Raw genomic sequence first — 19,306 nt, 5'->3', positions numbered from 1 at the left:
TAACACTCCATGAATTAAGAAAATCCTAAAACAGAAAACTCACACGTTGGTACTACTGGTGGAATAGTAGGCGGCGGTACAACAGGTGGTGGAACTGGAGGTGGCATGAAACCTACATGGAAAAAGAAAGACCCAAAATAAAATAGCATAAGAAAAGTTACTTCTTTAAATCAATGATTTCAATATCTATAAACCAAATTCTACATCCTTAAAAAAGTATTTTATTACTACCATCTCCTATTTGTGAGTGTGTTTTCCATTTTAAAAAGTACTTTTATAAATACTACCTTACTTGAGCCTTAGTGAAGTACAGAGTGTGCCATGGCAATGCAGAGTTCTCACCAAGAGGGAGTCCTGTGTCACTCTCTGCAATGCTGCACAATTAAAGATTACAAGCCAGGTAACCCGTTTATATGTGAGCATGGTGACTGCCTGGGGGTTAAACATTGCATTTCAAGCTGCTGATAACATTATATGCAACAATGTCATCTGTAAAAGGTATTACTTTCCTTAATCTTAGATGTTACTGTATTATGTTTTGAGCACTGAAATAAATCTCCAATTTAATATTGGCTTTTGATGATTTTCAATACTAAATGATCAAACTATAAACCTGTTTCCTTGAATTTTTGAAATACAGAGCTATCATTAAATTCAATTAAAAAACAGTGGCTGAAGAGAAGAAAAAAAGACATGTGATTTTCAACTAATGAAAGCTCGACAATGGCTTTATAAAGTCTGAGCGGTATGGTTTTTGAAATAATCATTTTAAAATATCTTCTGAAATTAAATTTTAATTTTCAAATCACAAATATGACAAAAGTAATTGTCAAATACTTTATAAAATATACAATAAAATTCTTACTAAAATATGCATCAATTTCAAATTAACATAGTAAACTGTAATTTTAAACTTTATGTCATAAGACAAATAAATTACAAGTATTTTCAGACAATAAATTCATTTTTTGGCCTTATTAGTATTTTCTAGAAACTATATTCAATGGCTAAAAGTTTAAATTACAAAAATCGAAGTATAGTACCTTGTTTGTCATAACAGACAATTCTATAAAAGCAATTACTTATATTTAATATGTATTATCTAAGTAATTTATAGTTTTTCCTAGAAACACTGATTTAAAGAACTTTTGTTTATCAATAATTAGGTAAAAAATGTATTACAAATTCAATTAGCATTTTAAGATACTATTTTTAATGTCAAAATGGAAACCCTAATGATTTTTTGGAGAACAATCTATATAATTTAATGCACACTTCCCAATGAATAATAACTATAAAGAATTAATATATAACAATTTCACCATAAATATTCAATTACTTTAAGAGCACTTCAATGATTTTAAAGGATTCCATTTCTTCTCTATCAATGCTTCTTAATATGTGGTCCCCAACAAAAACTGCCCAGCAACCTGTGCTTTAACATACCCTCCCCTCCACATGATTCCAACACGCTAACGTTTAAAAAAAAATCACTGCGCTATATCTTCTTTTAACCTGGAAAAAGAAATTATATTCTAAATAGATTTTCATTAATAAGACAAAAACTCCTTACCAGGAGGTGGCTGTGAAGGGTTAAAACTTGCTCGTAGAAAAGGAGGTGGAGGCATTGGACTGAATCCAGGAGGAGGAACTGGCATTGACACAGGAAATGCTGGTGGGACTAAACTAACCGTAGGCACAGCTGGTGCTACTGGAATCTTTGTGGATAGAAAATAAAAAGTCCATAAATCATTTTATTCATCTGCAATGATTACAAGTTGGAACACCTAAAGGTAAATTATTTCTATTTCTTGTTTAGGAAGGTAACAAATACCATTATATTAAGCTGTTTTGCTCCCTTCCTTTCTCAATTCTTGTAAAAGTCAGTCTATTTGGGGTAAAAAGCAAGGCACTATTTTTCAACTGATAGTGTATGCGAAGATTGTGAAATCTATCAAGTGATATAAAGTAATGGCACCTATGTGAATAGTGAATATAAGGTTCAATTTAAATTGCCATCTCCCAGTAAGTTGATAGTACCTAACTCTGCAATGCAACCATGGAGGCATGTCAATAACAGCTTTAAAATTACTCCATTTTCTCATAAGTTTATTTTCTACTCCTAGCATAAATACCTTGTACTTATCCTAGGCGCAATTATCACCAAATATTTATCTGCATTACAGCTATACCGCTCTTCTAAAATCCTATTACACCAAGTCTATTCAACATCTTAACCTTTCATATGCACAAAACTTAACTAACTTCCAATTGTCTCTCCCCCACCCCCCCAAAAAATGCTTTCCAGTCTTTCCCATTCTCAGATAGCAGTAACTCCATCTTTCCAACTTCTCATACCAAAAGCCTTCCCTCTACTCTTTCTCACAACTCAAATCTAATTGTGCCATGAGGTTCCATTGGTGATAACATCAAAATACACCTAGCATCTGACTACTTCTCATTCCCTCCACTGCCATCAGTCTAATCCAGGGGTCTTCAAACTACGGCCCGTGGGCCACATGCAGCCCGCAGAGGAGTCTGATCTGGCCCGCCAGGTTTTTTGGGCAGTGAGCGCAGCTGAGGTGTTACAGTAGGAATTAGTAGTTCATATAGTCCGGCCCTCCAGCTCTCTGAGGGACCGTGATCTGGCCCCCACTTTAAAAAGTTTGAGGACCCCTGGTAAGCCATCATCATCTCTCACTGGGATTGCCCTGTCTTTTCACTGGTCTCCCTGCTTAATGCCCACTAGTCCATTCTCAAAATAGTAGCCAGTACAACCCTTTAAAACTTTAAGGCAGGTCAAGTCACTTCTTCCTTCAAAATCCTCCAAAGGATCCACATCCCAGATCGAAAACCAAAGTCTTTCTAGAGGTCTCGTTTCTACTAGCCTAGCCTACTTGCTATTCCTCGAACATACCAAGCATGCGTCTTTTCCTTGGATAGCCAAATGGTTATTATTTAAGACTATAGCAATGACTCAAGCTGATCATCCTTACACTACCCTTTTCCTTCCATAGTATCTCATAAACTTACTTATTTTATATTTTCTGTCTCCCTTCTGAAGAACAAAAGCTCTGTTAAGGGCAGGGATTTGTGGTTTTTGTTGTTGGTTTTTTTTTTCAGTGAGGTATCCCAATCTCAAGTGCCTAAAACAATAAATGCCACACAGCAGGCAATTAGTAACCATCTGTTCTAGAAATAAGTATTTAAATATTAGATCATTTCTAAATTTTAAAGTGTTTGTGTAAACCCTTATTTGTTGCATTTGGACAACTTCCTCCAGGTTTTATAAAGTAAAAACAGAAATGTAAAACAACACATTCAACAACGAAACACCCAGCACTAACCTGTAACACAGCAACAGGAGGAGGGAAAACCTCTGCCTGGGTTGTGACCACTGTTTCCTTTTCGACAGGAGGTGGTGGGCTCTGAGTTGTCGGGACCGTCTCTTTAACAGGTTCTGAGCTTTTCACAGTTTCCCATTCTAAACAAAATATTTGAAATTGATTTCCTCGAGATAAGTGAACTTTTCATTTTATTTCTATGTATACAAAAATATTCTAAAAATTAGCTAATTATGCTACAAAGATGTGAAGCAATTACATATCATATTTCAATTATTTTAAGATTTCTTTCTGGTTATAACTGCTAATCATTTTTTTTTTTTAAATAAAAAGACAAGGTTTTTAAAAGAGCAAGTCAGAAGATCACTTGGTAATAAGCAAACGATCTCTGCCATAAAATTACAAAGCAATCTCAAATTACATGAATATGAACCACAGGAAAATGAACCATTCTCAATATGGATACTAACCAAAATAATCTAGGAAGTTTTTCAAAGAAGCTTATGAAATCTCTAGTTCTTATTTAAATTCAAGAAATTAAAATATTTAGTTTTTAAAAAAACCTCCATATACACAATATATAACTCTTTGTCTTGAAGACAAAACTTTGTTAAAGACACTAAAAATGCTTCATTAGTAGACTTCTAAAATACTATCTTTTCGTTGAAACCAGTTTGGCTCAGTGGATAGAGCATCGGCCTGCGGACTGAAAGGTCCCAGGTTCGATTCCGGTCAAGGGCATGTACCTTGGTTGCGGACACATCCCCAGTAAGGGTTGTGCAGGAGGCAGCTGATCGATGTTTCTCTCTCATCGATGTTTCTAACTCTCTATCCTTCTCTCTTCCTCTCTGTAAAAAAAAATAAAAATAAAAAAAATAAAAAAATTCAATAATATATATATCTATCTATATCTATCTATATCTATATCTATATCTATATCTATATCTATATCTATATCTATATCTATATATTAAATACTGTCTCCTCTATACTCTGGCACTTAATGAAATAGAACCCATGAAACATATACACTGAACACAGTAATGCTTTATATTTTTTCTCTTTTTGGAGGAAAGAAGCCAGGAAATAGAATAAACACAATTCACCCTACCATGAAAAACTCTTACCAATTACAAACTTTTAAATAACAAAACTACCTTTAGGGTTCTTACCAGTATTTACAGTTTCCTGGTCAATCATGCCTCCTTCTGCAAAACCTTCCAAGTCATCCACTTTAACTTTTTCCCATGGTATGTACGTAACTCCAAGGTCCACATCCCAGAACTGTTTGTATTCTGTTTTTACACCTTTGTTTAAAGCCCAAGCAATCTATCAGGAATCAGGAGAGGAAAAAGAAAGCTTATCAATACTGTAACAACTGGGCAAAACATTAAAAAACATGTAGACATTGTAAATACAAATAGTTTTAACAATCAGTTGGACAGGCACAGCATCACTAATGAGAGAACAGCAGGCATGAAAAGTTTTTCATGTTCTGTTTTTGTTTGTAAAATAAAAACTGCATTAGATTGGGATTGTTTTTATGAAATGTATTTCCACTTCTCACTATAACTTTAAAACAACACATTTCCAAGAACAATATCCAAATCTACTTTTCACCATAAAAAATGTCAAGCTACATTATTGATAATTAGAATAGTTCTTATAATTTAAACAAAAACTTGGTACTTCAGAAAAGAGACCAGTGATACTGGAGTTTACAGGAAACTCTCTGCCATAGAATGACAAAGCACGGGCACATTAACTCCACTGACAGCAGTTATGTTAAAGTTTTTATTTTTAATTCAGTTACAGGAACTGATGGAATAAATCACCTCCAAATCGAAAAAATGAAGTGCAAATTAGTTTTAAGAAGTAAAAATGAAAAAATACAAAATAATTACTCAGTTTAAAGATTAAAGGAAAATAAAAATAAAACCTTAGTAAGGTCCTGGGTTGTATGAAATAGGCTAAAAAGGAGAAATAATAGAAATTGATTAAAGTTTTGGGTATTAATCTATCTATATCTGATTCTGTATTCAATAGTACTAAAATAAAAATTTGCCGCGTTTTGCCCATTAACATTTTAAAAAATGAAGACGAAAATATTTTCATAACCCAATAAAACAGAGGAATGTGTCTCCTTTCCCCAATCTTACCTTAATGACCTTGGACCCAATTTTATAGGATCCAGAACTCAGTTTCTGAAGAGCCCGAAATGCATCTTGTCGATGAACCATGCAGACATAAGCACAGCCCCTGGGAGGAATCATCTATTAAAAAAAATGTTTCCTTTAGAAGGATATAAGGAGGGCAATTCATTCTGGCATTTTATGGTTTTAATGAAAAAGAACATTAACTACTGATGAATTCTGAGTCATTTTTCCTTTCCCCCCATTGTGGGATGCGAAGGAGGCAGTCAATCAATGATTCACTCTCATCATTGATGTTCCTCTCTTCCCCTCTCTTCCTTCCTCTCTGAAATCAATAAAAACGTATTTTAAATACACACACACACACACACACACACACACACACACACACACACTTGAATGTCTTAACCAGCTCCTCGTGAGGCTCCAATCAGATCTAACATAATTGAAGGTAAAATACTAAATGATCAAATTCAGTTTAAATAAAGAATGCTACTATAAATATGAAAAATTTCAACATATAACAAAAGTTGGGATCTAACACTAGAAAAGAAAATCAGTCAATTTTCCAGCAAATAATGACAAAAGGTCCAATAGACAGAGTATAATAGTAAATAAAACCATAGGATTAATTAGTTTTACATATCCTTAAAAACCTATGGAGCATTTCATTACTTAGCTCTGGTCCCAGGGAACAACAGCCCTTCGGGAAGAAGAAACTACTCAAAGATTGGGCAGGGCAAACCACTGAAAGAATCAAGTTGAGGAGTTACAAGAGTGAATGAAGCTCAAGTGACTGGAGATGCCCTGGACACACAGATTTTCTTGTCTAAGGCTGGCTTTGAGAGGAAGAGACAAAGAAGGGGAAGGAGGAAAGAAGAGGCTGACAAAGACTGGGACCTCAAAGTCCAGCTGTATCCCACACTTCCTGTGTGCTCACGTGCAGGTGGATTACAATTCTGTGGACTGTGTTTCTTTTTATAAAAAGGAATTAAACTAGATCACACTAGTTCCTGCTAACTCCAAATTCAATGTTTTTAGAGATCAAGTGTTAGACTATTAAAATTCCAAAGAATTGTTAGAATTCCATTTTAAAAATTAATTAAGATGATAAACAGCAGTAGAGTGTATACAGAAATGATGAACGTCAAACAATCCTTATAAAGATATGTATAAGCAGATACAATTAAGCTAATTAGAAACCAAAGTGACTCTCTGGATGAGTGAAAACTCTATTCTTTTTCTTAATCTTAAACTGTTATTTAAAAACTGATACCTACATTAATGGATTCAATTTGTCCAAACTCTTCAAACAGGTTGGTTAAATCCTGCTGTGTTGCCTTCTTGTCCACCTGACCAACCCAGAGGGTAGTGCTGCACACTGTCAAGAAAAAAGAGGCAAATGACCTACATCGTGTAGACAGTTCCTTTTTTTTTAAAGAATTGAGTAGCTCTAACAATAACATTAAAATTTAAGACAACATATTTAAAAAACATGTTTACTGACATTTTATCTCTTCTATTTAAAATCAACTAAAATCCTAAGTACCCTGTTTCCCCAAAAATAAGACAGTGTCTTATATTAATTTTTTCTCCCAAAGTTGCACTAGGTCTTATTTTCAGGGGATGTCTTATCTTTCCATGCGCTAGGTCTTATTTTCCGAGGATGTCTTATTTTCGGGGAAACACGGTATCTCTCCATTTGCACCTTGCCAAGCCAACCTCTATCATGTCACCTGTCCTCAAGTGTGGCTGCATACTTGAATCATTTTGGGTACCTGGATCCCACTGTAAAGATGATGACTAGTATGGAGTATGACATAGTGAAAGTTGGGAGTTTTAAAATACCACAGGTAATTCCAACGTGCAACGAAATTTCCAAACACTTTTCAATGTAATCTTGTGTACCTTCCAAGTTTTTAAAAAAAATGTGCATTTATTTTATTTCAGAGAGGAATAGAGAGATGGAAATATCAATGGGGATAGAGAATCATCAATTGATTGCTACTGCACACCTCCCACCGGGGCTAGAGCTGTTCATAGGCTAACACTCCTAGTTCATAGGTCGACGCTCAACCAGTGAGCCACACTGGCCAGACTAAAGTATTTTTCTGTGCTGGAAAGTTTAAATGGATGTTTGTCCCTAATTAACATTTAAATTTCAAAACTGTATCCTATCCATAAGGAAACAATAATTTCCATGAAAATATGAAGAGCAAAAGACTGAGTTGTTCCTTAACTGTTGCAATAAAAGACTTGGAAGCCACTATCAATAAATAAACAAATGTCACATGAGACATTTTGTTTACTTTTAGCTCTACTGTTCATGCCTTTATGATTTTCTCCTTTTCCTGAACATTTTTCTTTACTTTAAAGCAAAAACGAGTCTTCCCCTATTCCATGAGGAAGAGACACTTGATTCCTAGAATGCTGTGTGTTGATGTTTCATATCCTCTGGACTATTCATATAAACTCTTGTGTTCTAAGGACCAACTGTAGGGGAAAACTACTGCTTATGTTTAAAATGTGTTGGGACCACATAAAATTAATATTGCTTCCGAGAAGGAGAGATTTGAGATTAAAAAAAAAGAAAGATATATCCTTCTTACCATACTTTATGTGCTTTCTGTTTTGTTTTTACTGTGTATACCCGTGAAAATAAAACAGCAATAGAAAATAAGTTCTAGCCGGGACCGGTTTGGCTCAGTGGATAGAGAGTCGGCCTGCGGACTGAAAGGTCCCGGGTTCGATTCCAGTCAAGGGCATGTACCGTGGTTGCGGGCACATCCCCAGTAGGGGGTGTGCAAGAGGCAGCTGATCGATGATTCTCTCTCATCGATGTTTCTAACTCTCTATACCTCTCTCTTACTCTCTGTGAAAAATCAATAAAATAAAATAAAAAAAGAAAAAAAAGAAAGAAAAAGAAAATAAATTGTATAGTCAAAACTATGTAAATGGTGGTAGCAACATGACAAATTAGGTACAAAACTACATGAAAGCACACTAGGTAAAAGCTATATATATCCTAAAATTGGAGATTCTGAATGCCTTAAATGTAATCATGGCTCCCTTACAGTCCCTTACCTTAAGAGATAAATAGAATAGAAACTTTCAGAGTGAGTTAGAGCAACATTAGATTAATACTGCCTCATCATCATCAGATTAAGATTCTTGCAAAATAGCCAAAGATTGCTGAAAGTGCCAGAACTTAGCAAGCAGGTGGCTACTGCCTTTAATTAGAAGCCTGAATTTCCAAGATGCTTCAGCAGTACTACAAGTTATACCAATTACTTAGCTATTTCTAAGACAGAAAGGATACGTTTGTAGACCTCTGGAAATCAGAACACCTGACCAAAGTTTAGCTCTTTACAAAGACAATTTGTTCAATTTTATGTAATTTGCCCATCTGCAGCTTGCTGGTTCACCTTAGAAGTTATATAACCCACTAAGAACCCTTTAGGCAGAATTTGGCACTAATTTTTTTACAACTTACTTTCCTGTACCTCACATTCCTACTACGTGAACTCTCCTCTAGGCCTCTCCTAAAATAAACTCCCATTACTATCAAATTTGTTCTAATCATACATTATAGGTTAACATATAGAGGAGGCAAAGTTTATACAATCAGAATGTCTCCAATACTATTTCAGTAAGTTTATAATTAGCTTTAAAGTTTACATGCTTCCTACAATAATTACTCCTACAGACCTGATGGTTAACTGGTTAGAACACGAATGCACAGAAGTCACGCTATTCATGTAAAGACACTATGCCTGGTCCACTTTATATATCAAGTCTTATACTTAATAATCTGCATTAAAAAAAATTTTTTTTTTTCAGCCCAGCAGGTGTAGCTCAGTGGTTGAGCGTCAAGCTATGGAACCAACCAGGAGGTCACAGTTCGATTCCCTCAGGGCACATGCCCAGGTTGTGGGCTGGATCCTCAAGAGGGGGCATGCAGGAGGCAGCCCATTGATGTTTCTCTCTCATCACTGATGTTTCTAGCTCTCTCCCACTTCCTTCCTCGGAAATCAATAAAAACATATTAACTTTTTTTTTTTTTTTTAACTCTCAACAACCTTAGTATTTGAGTAGAAACTGCTCTTCCTTTCTCTTTTCTCCCCTACCACATTACAAAAGCCAACGATGAAATTATTCATTTACCAAATTCTCAGAGAGAAGCTCTGTAGCAGATAACTCTTTTCTTAGTATCTGCTGACACAGAGTTTGTAAAAGTGTGTTGTCACTTACCACTTAATGTTTTAGACCGAATTGGAGGTAAGCCCTTCTTCTGTCGCTCCTTCTCCCTTTCTCTAGCTCTTCTCTCACTGGAGTAGGAACGTGATGATTTCCTCTTTCTCTCTCTGGAGCGCGAGCGTGATCGCTTTCTGTGTTTACGCTTTCGAGATCCCGACCGTGACCTAGACCTTCGTTTCCTTGGTGATCTAAAAAAGAAATCTTACTTTACTACTAATGACAATGTTCTTCTTATATTAAATTTCTTACTTCGAAGAGGAAAAAAGATTGTTTTGTATTTATCTACCTCTTAAAAAAGTGTAACTATAATCAAGTATCAAATATGCATTTTCTCAAATCTATATACTACTTAGGTACACGAGTCATAAATATTTGTTTCCAATAATTCTCACTGCGTCTGGGTTATTATCCACAACCATGAGGAACAGGAAAATGAGACCCCATAAGGACCTTTCTTTCTCTTAGTATTTCAATTTATTTTTCAAAGAGTCACAAACAGGGACAAAAAACAAACAAACAACAAGAAAATAAAAAGATCCCTTAGGTGACGTAGATGTTACACTGTTAAAATTACGAAACAAAGAATGTTTCCAACAGAGCATTAGGCCACTATATAATTCTGCTTACAAGCTTCCGACTTCTCCGTGCTACATCCAAATTATAACTAACGTAACTTTAGCCAGATAACTCAGTGACATGAGGTGGATTTAGAGAAAGCTGACTGGTCAGGCTCTCATTTAGAAGAGATAAATACACAAAACATCTTGAAACAAACAAGAAATGACTGAAAAGGTGATCAATGATACTGCTCCCTTTTCTAGCATTTACTTACTGTTCAGATTTTCAGAGTACTCATGTGCAGAAAATAGGGTATAAAAAATGTAAGACTAAAGACTTTCCGTTTTAATGTAGTTTGTAGTAAAGCCAATGTATACATGCTCCATAGAAATTTACCAGGTTGAATGAGCATGTACATTAATGTGCCTTAGCCATGTTGAAAAGCTCACAAAAAACATTTATAGGATATTTTATAATAGTTTGATATTATGATTACTGTTTATGAAACTTTGTTGTAGTGTTATCTTTATGATCATTTTTGCTATTATCATGATGAAATGGAATGTGAGAAATACCATAGAATTTCTAACACTTCCTCCACGGCCTGACTTAACTGTTGTTCTGAGACATTAATACCTTAAAAGGTGGATGTCATCAAAATATTATCCTATGTAATAACCTATATAATAAAAAGGCTAATATACAAATTGTCCCCTTGGGAGTTCGACCAGGAGTTCAAATGCTCGCCGTGATGCGCGCTGACCACCAGAGGCGGCACAGAACATGGCGGGCAACCAGCGGTGACAGCAGGGTGCTGAGGGAGCAAGGGGAGGAGGAGACAGGGAAGCCAGGAGGCAGGGAACTTATTCAGCCCTGATGGCTGGCCAGGCCTACGGACCCTACCCATGCACAAATTTCGCGCACCAGACCTCTAGTTAACTATAATCAGACATAATCCAAAACCAAGGTCTCATGATATGGCTGTGATTTGTGTGTATTATTCAAATAAATGGCCACAGATATATCCAAGTAAAAACAGAACAAACTATTTTCTGTTTAGCAAATTCTGAATTACTTCTTTCTGAGACAATATAAGATAAATTCTAAGAAAAAAAAATTCCTTTCATCTTGATGCAAAGAAATAAAGCCAATGTTTAAATGTCTACAAACAACTATTTTTAGATATTATGTAGAACCTTGAACGAGAGCGTGAATGTGTTCTTGATCTTGAGCGAACAGCCACTTTCTTAGCTTCTTGTTCAAAGATCTCCTCTTCCACTCCCTCTTGCGCTTCGTCTATATCCATGTCCTTATTAGTCAAAAGAAGAGCAAACAAATAAAATGCCTCGTTTAGAATCAGCATATGTTGACATTTCTTCCTTATAAACTACTCACCATAGTAGCATTAATGTCTAATAGTAAAACATTTAGAATGCAGAGCTAATGTGGGGAGAAAAAACATTCAGGACATTATCGTTTTACATAAAACCAGTAATAAAACAGTCTACCTAAAATAAAAAGCACCGTCTTTTATAATATTTTCCTCTAATTTATAAATTTATGACCCAGGAAAGCATTTACTTTTTACCTGTTGCTGAATATCTATGGAATCATCCAAATTTGCTTCAGGTTCAAGGAAATGCTGTTGACTGCTTCCTTGAGAGGGTGATGCGGAATGCTCTGATCCAAATGTTCCTTCTTGACTATCCTGAGGGGTTGCCTATTGAAAATGTATACAAATACACAAACATTGAGAAATAGTGGATATTATTACAAATGAAAATGTAAACACACAAACATGACAATTTCTAAAAATTGAGCTCAGAGCATAAAGAAATTCTATGTTTAATCTTTTATGATCAATCTAAACTTACACTTTTGAGTAAATCCAAGTTTAATTAAAAGCAAAGCAGAACTTCATAAAAGGGGAGAAGACTATAATGTTAGCATAGAATGACAAAATCAAGTGGGTCTTCAAGTGAATTTTTAATTGCGGAAAATATAAACGATCAAGAATTAATAAAGGGAGAATATCACAAATGATATTTAATAGTAACCTCCACATCTGGTCAGGGCGACTATGTTTAGAATGGCACTAGTAATCCTATTCTTTTCTCTCGGACACTATTAAAATTTTTAGACTGCCATATGGAGCCTACTGGTAAATAAAAATGCTTAATTTATTTTACTTATTAATCCTATCTTAAATACAGTAGGGCAATTGAATTGGTAGAGCCAATCAAACAATTTATTCAATTTGCTAATCTGTTGATATACCTTCTAATTCTAAATGTTTTTTAAACACTACTTCATGCTTTAGAAAAGTAGTTTTTCTTCTCAACTCCCTTTTCTTCACTCATTTTTTAACAATGATGCTTTTAAGAACATCTACTCCTTTAAGAACGGTGTTATTACTGTATCTTTTAAAATTACGGATAATGTATAGAGCAACTAAGTAAGCTGAGGCGGGAAAGACTAAAATTCTTTAGAATCATATTCTCAAGTTGGTATTAATTTTCACCTTTCACTACAATAATTTGGTATTAATTACAAGCTGGTAAAGAGTACTACACCTTGATTTTCCTGCTTCTCTAAATCTTGGGAAATAAAACTTATTTTAAATGGCTGTGATGTTGTATTAAATTCACTTTCACCAAAAAGTTGTGAATATTATAAAGATATTTCATTTCACTGAACTTCAATGTTTTATGGTATAAAATGGGAGTGAAAAGATCTATCTCATCAGCATTAAATGTAATCACCCTAATAAAATTCCTACCACATGGTAATAGCTGAAGTAAAGGCAGCAGTCTATTCTGTCATCACTGCCATCATCAACAACAAAATCATCATTACCTTGCTTGAGAGGGAGGGAACTGAGTGGAGAGGAACTAAGTTGTGGTATTGAAAGCCCATTTCTGTCTTCTGTTCTCCACTTCTAGGATACTGAGATTAATCTCTACAACATTCTCAATCCATTCATAAGTTGCTTGAGTACATTTTGATTACAGAAAAAAAATTGTTAAATCCTAAAAAGACTAATCTTCCTAATAAAAGAAGAAAAATCACCATACTAAATAAGAAACATCAATTTATAGAATACAGGCAGCAATAACTCCAAAGGCCACAAGATGGAGCTATAAACCTTTTGAGGCTGTTGCTGTTCCAGGAGCTGCTGCCTGAGATGTTCCAGGTTTTGCTGCTGCAGTTGCTCTGCTATCTGATGAAAGATGGAATTGTTCACAGACTCCGAAACGTGAGAACTAAAAAGGAAAAACAAGTGGGGATATATTGTAAAACCCAGTAAAGATAATATAAATAGCAGAGTGTTTAACCCGGACCCCCCAATGCCAAGGAAATGAAACATACTCTACTACAATGTTTATTTTTGGAATACTAACAAAGAAAATGGAATACCTCAAAGCATTACTATGCTAAAATAGAACTATACTCTTCAATAGTGTTTCAATACATGCATGTTAGAGATACTCTGATGAAGATTTGATATACTATCTCATGCTATTAAACATATATGTCAGTACTTTTTATAATAGAGCATTTTAAGAAAAGCTCAATAAAACTTCTAAAATCAGTTTAAAAGTATTTAAACAGTCACTTTAACTTCTCTAACTATGAAACTGTGGGAGAAATGTTCCATTAGTACATATGAAATCTATTATTATATGGATAATAAAATGGATAAAATTAACTTGCTTTCTTTAAAAAAAAGCACTCATGTTATTAGGAATGCTAACAGAAACAATGTTTAGATAAGAGGAAATAATTTCACTATACTCTGAGAAATTCAAACCTGGAATACACCTGGAATTCTGGGTGCCACAAGGTAAAGGGGACAAAAAGAGGGCATCCCAAAGGGGATGATTGGGAAGGTGAGAAGACTTGAAACAGTTAAAAAAAAAAAAAAAAAAAAGAGTACATCATCTGGAGCAAATAAGCCTAAAGAGAAGAATGATACCTATCTTCAAAAACTGAAGGGCTATGTCACAAACGACAGTGGAGCAAATGTCTCCTTGCTTCAGAAAGCAGAAGGGATGAGTGTGTAGGTGGCAAATCAAAAACAGGATTCAGTAACAAAAGAACACAAAACAATAATAATTACTTAACTTCTCATAATGGAAGGCATTACTATACTGGACAAATACCTTGGGGTCAAGACTATTAAAGATAGATGATTCTTCTATTGTTCAAGCAACTGATCTACATAATTTCAAATGCTTCTTCTAACTTCACAACTCAATCTAAAACATCAGTTGTTAATGTTTTCAAGTAGAATCTTTATCAAAATAATACATTTGTATTTTATTTAAATAAATATTTAAATACATTATCCCAATATATAAAACTAATAAACTGAAATAAGATCCCCTTCCATTCTCCCACCTTCCACACCACACCCAAGATTGTCCTTCCCAATGTTGTTTTCATGAACCTCACAAAATGTAGGGCTCTGCAGAATTGCTGGGGGTGGTGGTGAGGGTGGGGAGGCTGAGCTAAATAAAGTCATACCATCATTTCTTAAAAAAAAAAAAAATCCCACCCTGCCCAGTTTGGCTCAGTTGGAAGAGCTGAGGCTGGGTTCAATTCCAGTCAAGGGCATGTACCTCAGTTGCAGGCCTGATCAACACATGGTCAGGGCATGTGGAAAGGCAACCAATCAATGTGTCTCTCTGGCAGCGACATTTCTCCTTTCTCTCTCTCCTGCCCACTTTCTCCAAAATCAATGGAAAAATATCACCAGGTGAGGATTATCAACAACAAAAATCCCTACAATCCTAACCTCCTTAGTCTGATTCACTTCCAGAATTTTATATACTTCCCAGAAGTGACTCCTGGCACTAGAAGCAAGCTTCTTTCCTATTATTTCAAATATTCTTATAAGCGAGATAAATTAAACCTAATACAGATACAGAAAATACCACAACTAGATTTATCAACATTCCCATAAAGACTTTTGATATAGCCAACTATCTGCAAAGATTTGAGAGTCAAGATAATACAGTGAGGCAATGAGAAAACCATCCTACCATCATTTTGTAATGTTAGAGCAAAACAGCCTGACTTATTCAAAAGATATCTACCCTGTTTCCTTGAAAATAAGACAGTGTCTTATATTAATTTTTTCTCCCAAAGTTGCACTAGGTCTTATTTTCAGGGGACGTCTTATCTTTCCATGCGCTAGGTCTTATTTTCAGAGGATGTCTTATTTTCGGGGAAACACGGTAGTACGTAGTTCAGAATGCAGCATCCCACCCAATGTTTATTAAAAAAACCACCAAACACTTATGGTTATAAAGAAAAACATAACGATGCTTACAGTTGAGGAGTTGGAATTTCTTTTTTGGGTTCTTCACTATGCTCAGAATCTTCCCCAAAATCAAACCTATCCATCAACTTCTGGGGGAAAGGGGTAAGGAAGGTGAGGAAGAGAAAGAGAGAGAGAGGTTAAGAAGTGCTTCTCACAAATATGTTACAAATGCTATTTTATTTAAAGGTCAATTACGTCTCACGAATTTATCTGTATCACTCAATTGTTAATATGAAAATGTTTCATATTATTCCGTCATGTTATACTATACTAAAACATTTTATTTGAGTGGATCTTTACTTTTCTTTAAAATACTGACATACATTGCTACAAATCATGCTACACAGGATAAATTCTAATACTCTACAGAAGAAAATATTATAATCAAAATAAAGTGGCTTGCCAATGGTAATAAAACTCGATAAAAATATCTAGGACTATAATTAATGATCTATTCCTAGTACAGTTTTCTTAAAATGCTCCACTGTTTTCTAAATGATCAATCTAAAAAATTTTATATGGTCTAGCTATTTAGAGTCAGGCTAAATTACACTTGGAAGCTGCTGGCTAAGAAAATCTATTGTAGTAACTCAATAAATCATTATTTTCTATGCAAAATAATAGTAGCAGAAATAAAATATGGGTAACACTTCCAAGATATTTTAATATTCCCATAATTAACAAGAATAGTGAAAATATCACACAATAAGCTATATGTGAAAAGTTTTCAACTTAAAAAAACACTAGTTAGACCTCAATTTATCAAAATATTATATTGATAGAATAATGACAACTTGTAGAAAAGTTGTTCTTTAAAATTACACAATGAACCGCTTTAATTTTAGCAGGTTAAAATTATAGAATGCCATAATTAATACATTTGTAACATCCAAAAAAGAAATTTAGAAATTCAGAAAATAATCCTTTGTCTTAATGATGAATTCACAATTTTACTGACCTAAAAATCTTTTATCTTTATGCAAAGGAAAATACTGTAAATGTTTCAAACAGAATTATGAAAGTGCTTAATTTAAGAAATCTGAGCCTTTTGTAAAACTGGTAACATCTTGTACAGTTGATATTGAACTAATTCTATGCTAAAATTCAATGATCCACAGGACAGTATATAAAATCCCATAACTCACATAGAACAGACTTGATAACTAATTCCTACCTTGTTAAAGGACACCCCCTGTTCTAAGGGATTGAGCGTGTTGGCTGCTGCAGCTGCAGCGGTGAGCTGTGCAGTCAGAGCCTGCAGCTGAACCACCAGCCCAGCATCCAGGGCCTGCAGGATAGAAGGCTGGGGCTTCTGCTGCTGTATCTGTAAGGTCTGAATTAGCTGCTGAAACTGGAAGGGAAAAAGGGAAAATTAATATAAACAGCTGCCGGGTTTTATCTACCAGAATGCTCATCTAAAGCTTTTAGTCAATAGAATTCGTTCAAGTCTTTGGAGATGAAGAAAAAAATGTAAACTAACACAAAACAAGAGTTAATTTTTTTTAAAAATAAGTAAATTTTGTGTGCCCTCCATAGAACACCCCTTAATAAATCTGTCTTGCTTCTGGAAAGTCAGAACATTTAAAATAAAACAAAGTGTTCATTCAGTGATAACCAGATAAAGAACTCATCACAAGCAGACTGATTTTTTTTCACTAAGCTGTTCATCTCTTCTTCAATTAACTTCCTTATTAATCTCTAAAAGGACAAGCACTGACTACAACTGCTTTTACTATCTTTTAGATCTGACATCTGAGAACATGTTTCCTCAAAGCAGGAAAGCGAAGAAATCTGTCCCTTAAACAGAGTCCAAAACTGAGGAAAACAAAGTGAACAGTGAAACAAGTTAAAAGTAATCGTACTTCCTCCTCCTTCTCACCCACCCTTAGTGGGAGAAAGTGCGAACACCACTCAAGAAGACAGTAAGTAAAGTAATTTCATGCCTATCTAAAATAGCAACATTAAGAAACAAAGGAGTCATTTAGCTATCAAATAAACATTTACCACAGACTGCTAATATAATACCAAAAAAAATAATTTAAAAATATATGATGGCTGAATTACCACACTAAGGAAACTACAGAACAGACAGAACGAAGGGAGGAAGAAAGGAAGAGAGATAAAGGAATAAAAGGGAAGGGAGGAAGGGAGGGAAGGGAAAGGAAAGGAAGGGGAGGGGAGGAAAGCCTTTACAGGCTTTTACTGCCCCTTTGGCACCCCATTTTCCCCAACAGCACTGTTACATTTTCAGACACCCAGGTTTAAACCAGTGAGGATCCTACTTTTCCTCTACTCTGCACTTGATATTCTGTAAATTATCGTGTCTTCTTGACTTTATGTACTATATCTCCTGGAAAATCCCATCTCCTGCCAAAAGTATTTATTTTTTTAAGTATTTTTTAAAAATTGAAACACTGATTTTCAAAATATCAGTATCACAAAACAAAATTAATAATCCAATAATTTTATGTATTACCAATTCAGTTTCCTAACTGTGCCAAAAAGGTAGAAGTTGGGTCTGTTACATGAATATAATTGAATTGGTTTTTATATTTTTAAAACTCTAGAATGATCCCTTTTCTGAGATTGTCCTTTTTAACGTCCCTACTACTTTTCACATAGTCATAATTCCCTTACATTATCATTGTTACCAAAACCAAGATACTTCTATCTCCAGACCTTCTCTCCTCTTCCACCCATTAAAGTACAGTTCAGATCATGTAACTTCAACATAAAATTATCTAGCAATTCCCCACTGCTTAGCATATCAATCCTTTATTTTTCCGCTTATCATTTATGTAGAGTAAAAACTCAGGCCCCACGCTTTAATCTGCCATTTAAACTTTTTCACTACTAACTTACTAATATATGCACAGGCCACCTTATCCTCCAGACAACTCAACTCTAAAATATCTTTTGTATACCCAATATACATTACTCATTCCTTCTACAAAAAAATATTAAATGCTTACTATTGTAGAATCTAGAAACTAGAGATACAGCAGTGAACAGAACAGACAAAAATCCTTGCCCTTGTATAGCATAGTTCCAGTGGGGGAAAACAGAATAAACAAAATAAGTAAATTATACACTGTAACAAGATAGTATGTGCTAAGAAAACACACACACACTCTTTAGATGATGCATTATGAAATAATCCACTAGGAAAATAATGAGTTCTATATCATCGTCAATATAAGAAAGCTTCTCACCTGCTGGCCTTGAGGACTTTGTAAGATCTGAGCTACAGCTGTAAGTGTATCTGTATTTGCTATCTGGGATACCCATGGATCAGGTAAACCTTGGACCACATTGGCTGGAGTAACAGGTGTCACAGGAGTTCCTTTAAAAAGAGACATTACACCCACCCCAATAAATCTTTAAGTAAATAAATAAAGCTTGAAAAGAGAGAAATTTGCTCTATTACTTTCATAAAACACATACAAATTTATATAAATGTTTTTTACTGTCTCTTTTAAAAAATCATTACAGAATTAGATAGGTTAAAATACCAAAAGGATGATCCATTCTTGTCTACAATTAATTACTTTAAATTACTACTATAATACTTAGCAGTCATTAAAAATCTTACTACAGATAAAAATTCTATTACTTAAAAAAATCACCAAAATACAATCTTCAATGAAAAGTTATAAACTATTATATAT

General features: G+C 34.5%; 1 protein-coding gene across 2 annotated transcripts in view; it reads right to left on the bottom strand.

The window, feature by feature from the left end:
• The window catches only part of SCAF8 (SR-related CTD associated factor 8), a 57,227-nt gene that overhangs the window by 3,800 nt on the left and 34,121 nt on the right, over window positions 1-19,306 (bottom strand). For both annotated transcript variants that reach the window (XM_084889403.1, XM_084889402.1), the window contains 13 exons: window positions 18,851-18,981; window positions 16,813-16,989; window positions 15,648-15,727; window positions 13,458-13,575; window positions 11,901-12,032; window positions 11,509-11,621; window positions 9,749-9,942; window positions 6,778-6,878; window positions 5,504-5,617; window positions 4,517-4,673; window positions 3,348-3,484; window positions 1,574-1,718; window positions 44-112 (listed from right to left, as the gene is read on the bottom strand). In XM_084889403.1, coding sequence (XP_084745529.1) covers window positions 44-112; window positions 1,574-1,718; window positions 3,348-3,484; window positions 4,517-4,673; window positions 5,504-5,617; window positions 6,778-6,878; window positions 9,749-9,942; window positions 11,509-11,621; window positions 11,901-12,032; window positions 13,458-13,575; window positions 15,648-15,727; window positions 16,813-16,989; window positions 18,851-18,981 — 1,668 coding nt within the window. The remainder of the gene's footprint in view (window positions 1-43; window positions 113-1,573; window positions 1,719-3,347; window positions 3,485-4,516; window positions 4,674-5,503; window positions 5,618-6,777; window positions 6,879-9,748; window positions 9,943-11,508; window positions 11,622-11,900; window positions 12,033-13,457; window positions 13,576-15,647; window positions 15,728-16,812; window positions 16,990-18,850; window positions 18,982-19,306) is intronic.

Source organism: Pipistrellus hanaki (assembly GCF_964339955.1).
Source record: "Pipistrellus hanaki genome assembly, chromosome: 7".
NCBI classification, from domain to species: Eukaryota; Metazoa; Chordata; class Mammalia; order Chiroptera; family Vespertilionidae; genus Pipistrellus; species Pipistrellus hanaki.
Note: the sequence above shows the minus strand (reverse complement) of the source record. Positions and strands in the feature narration are given on the sequence as shown.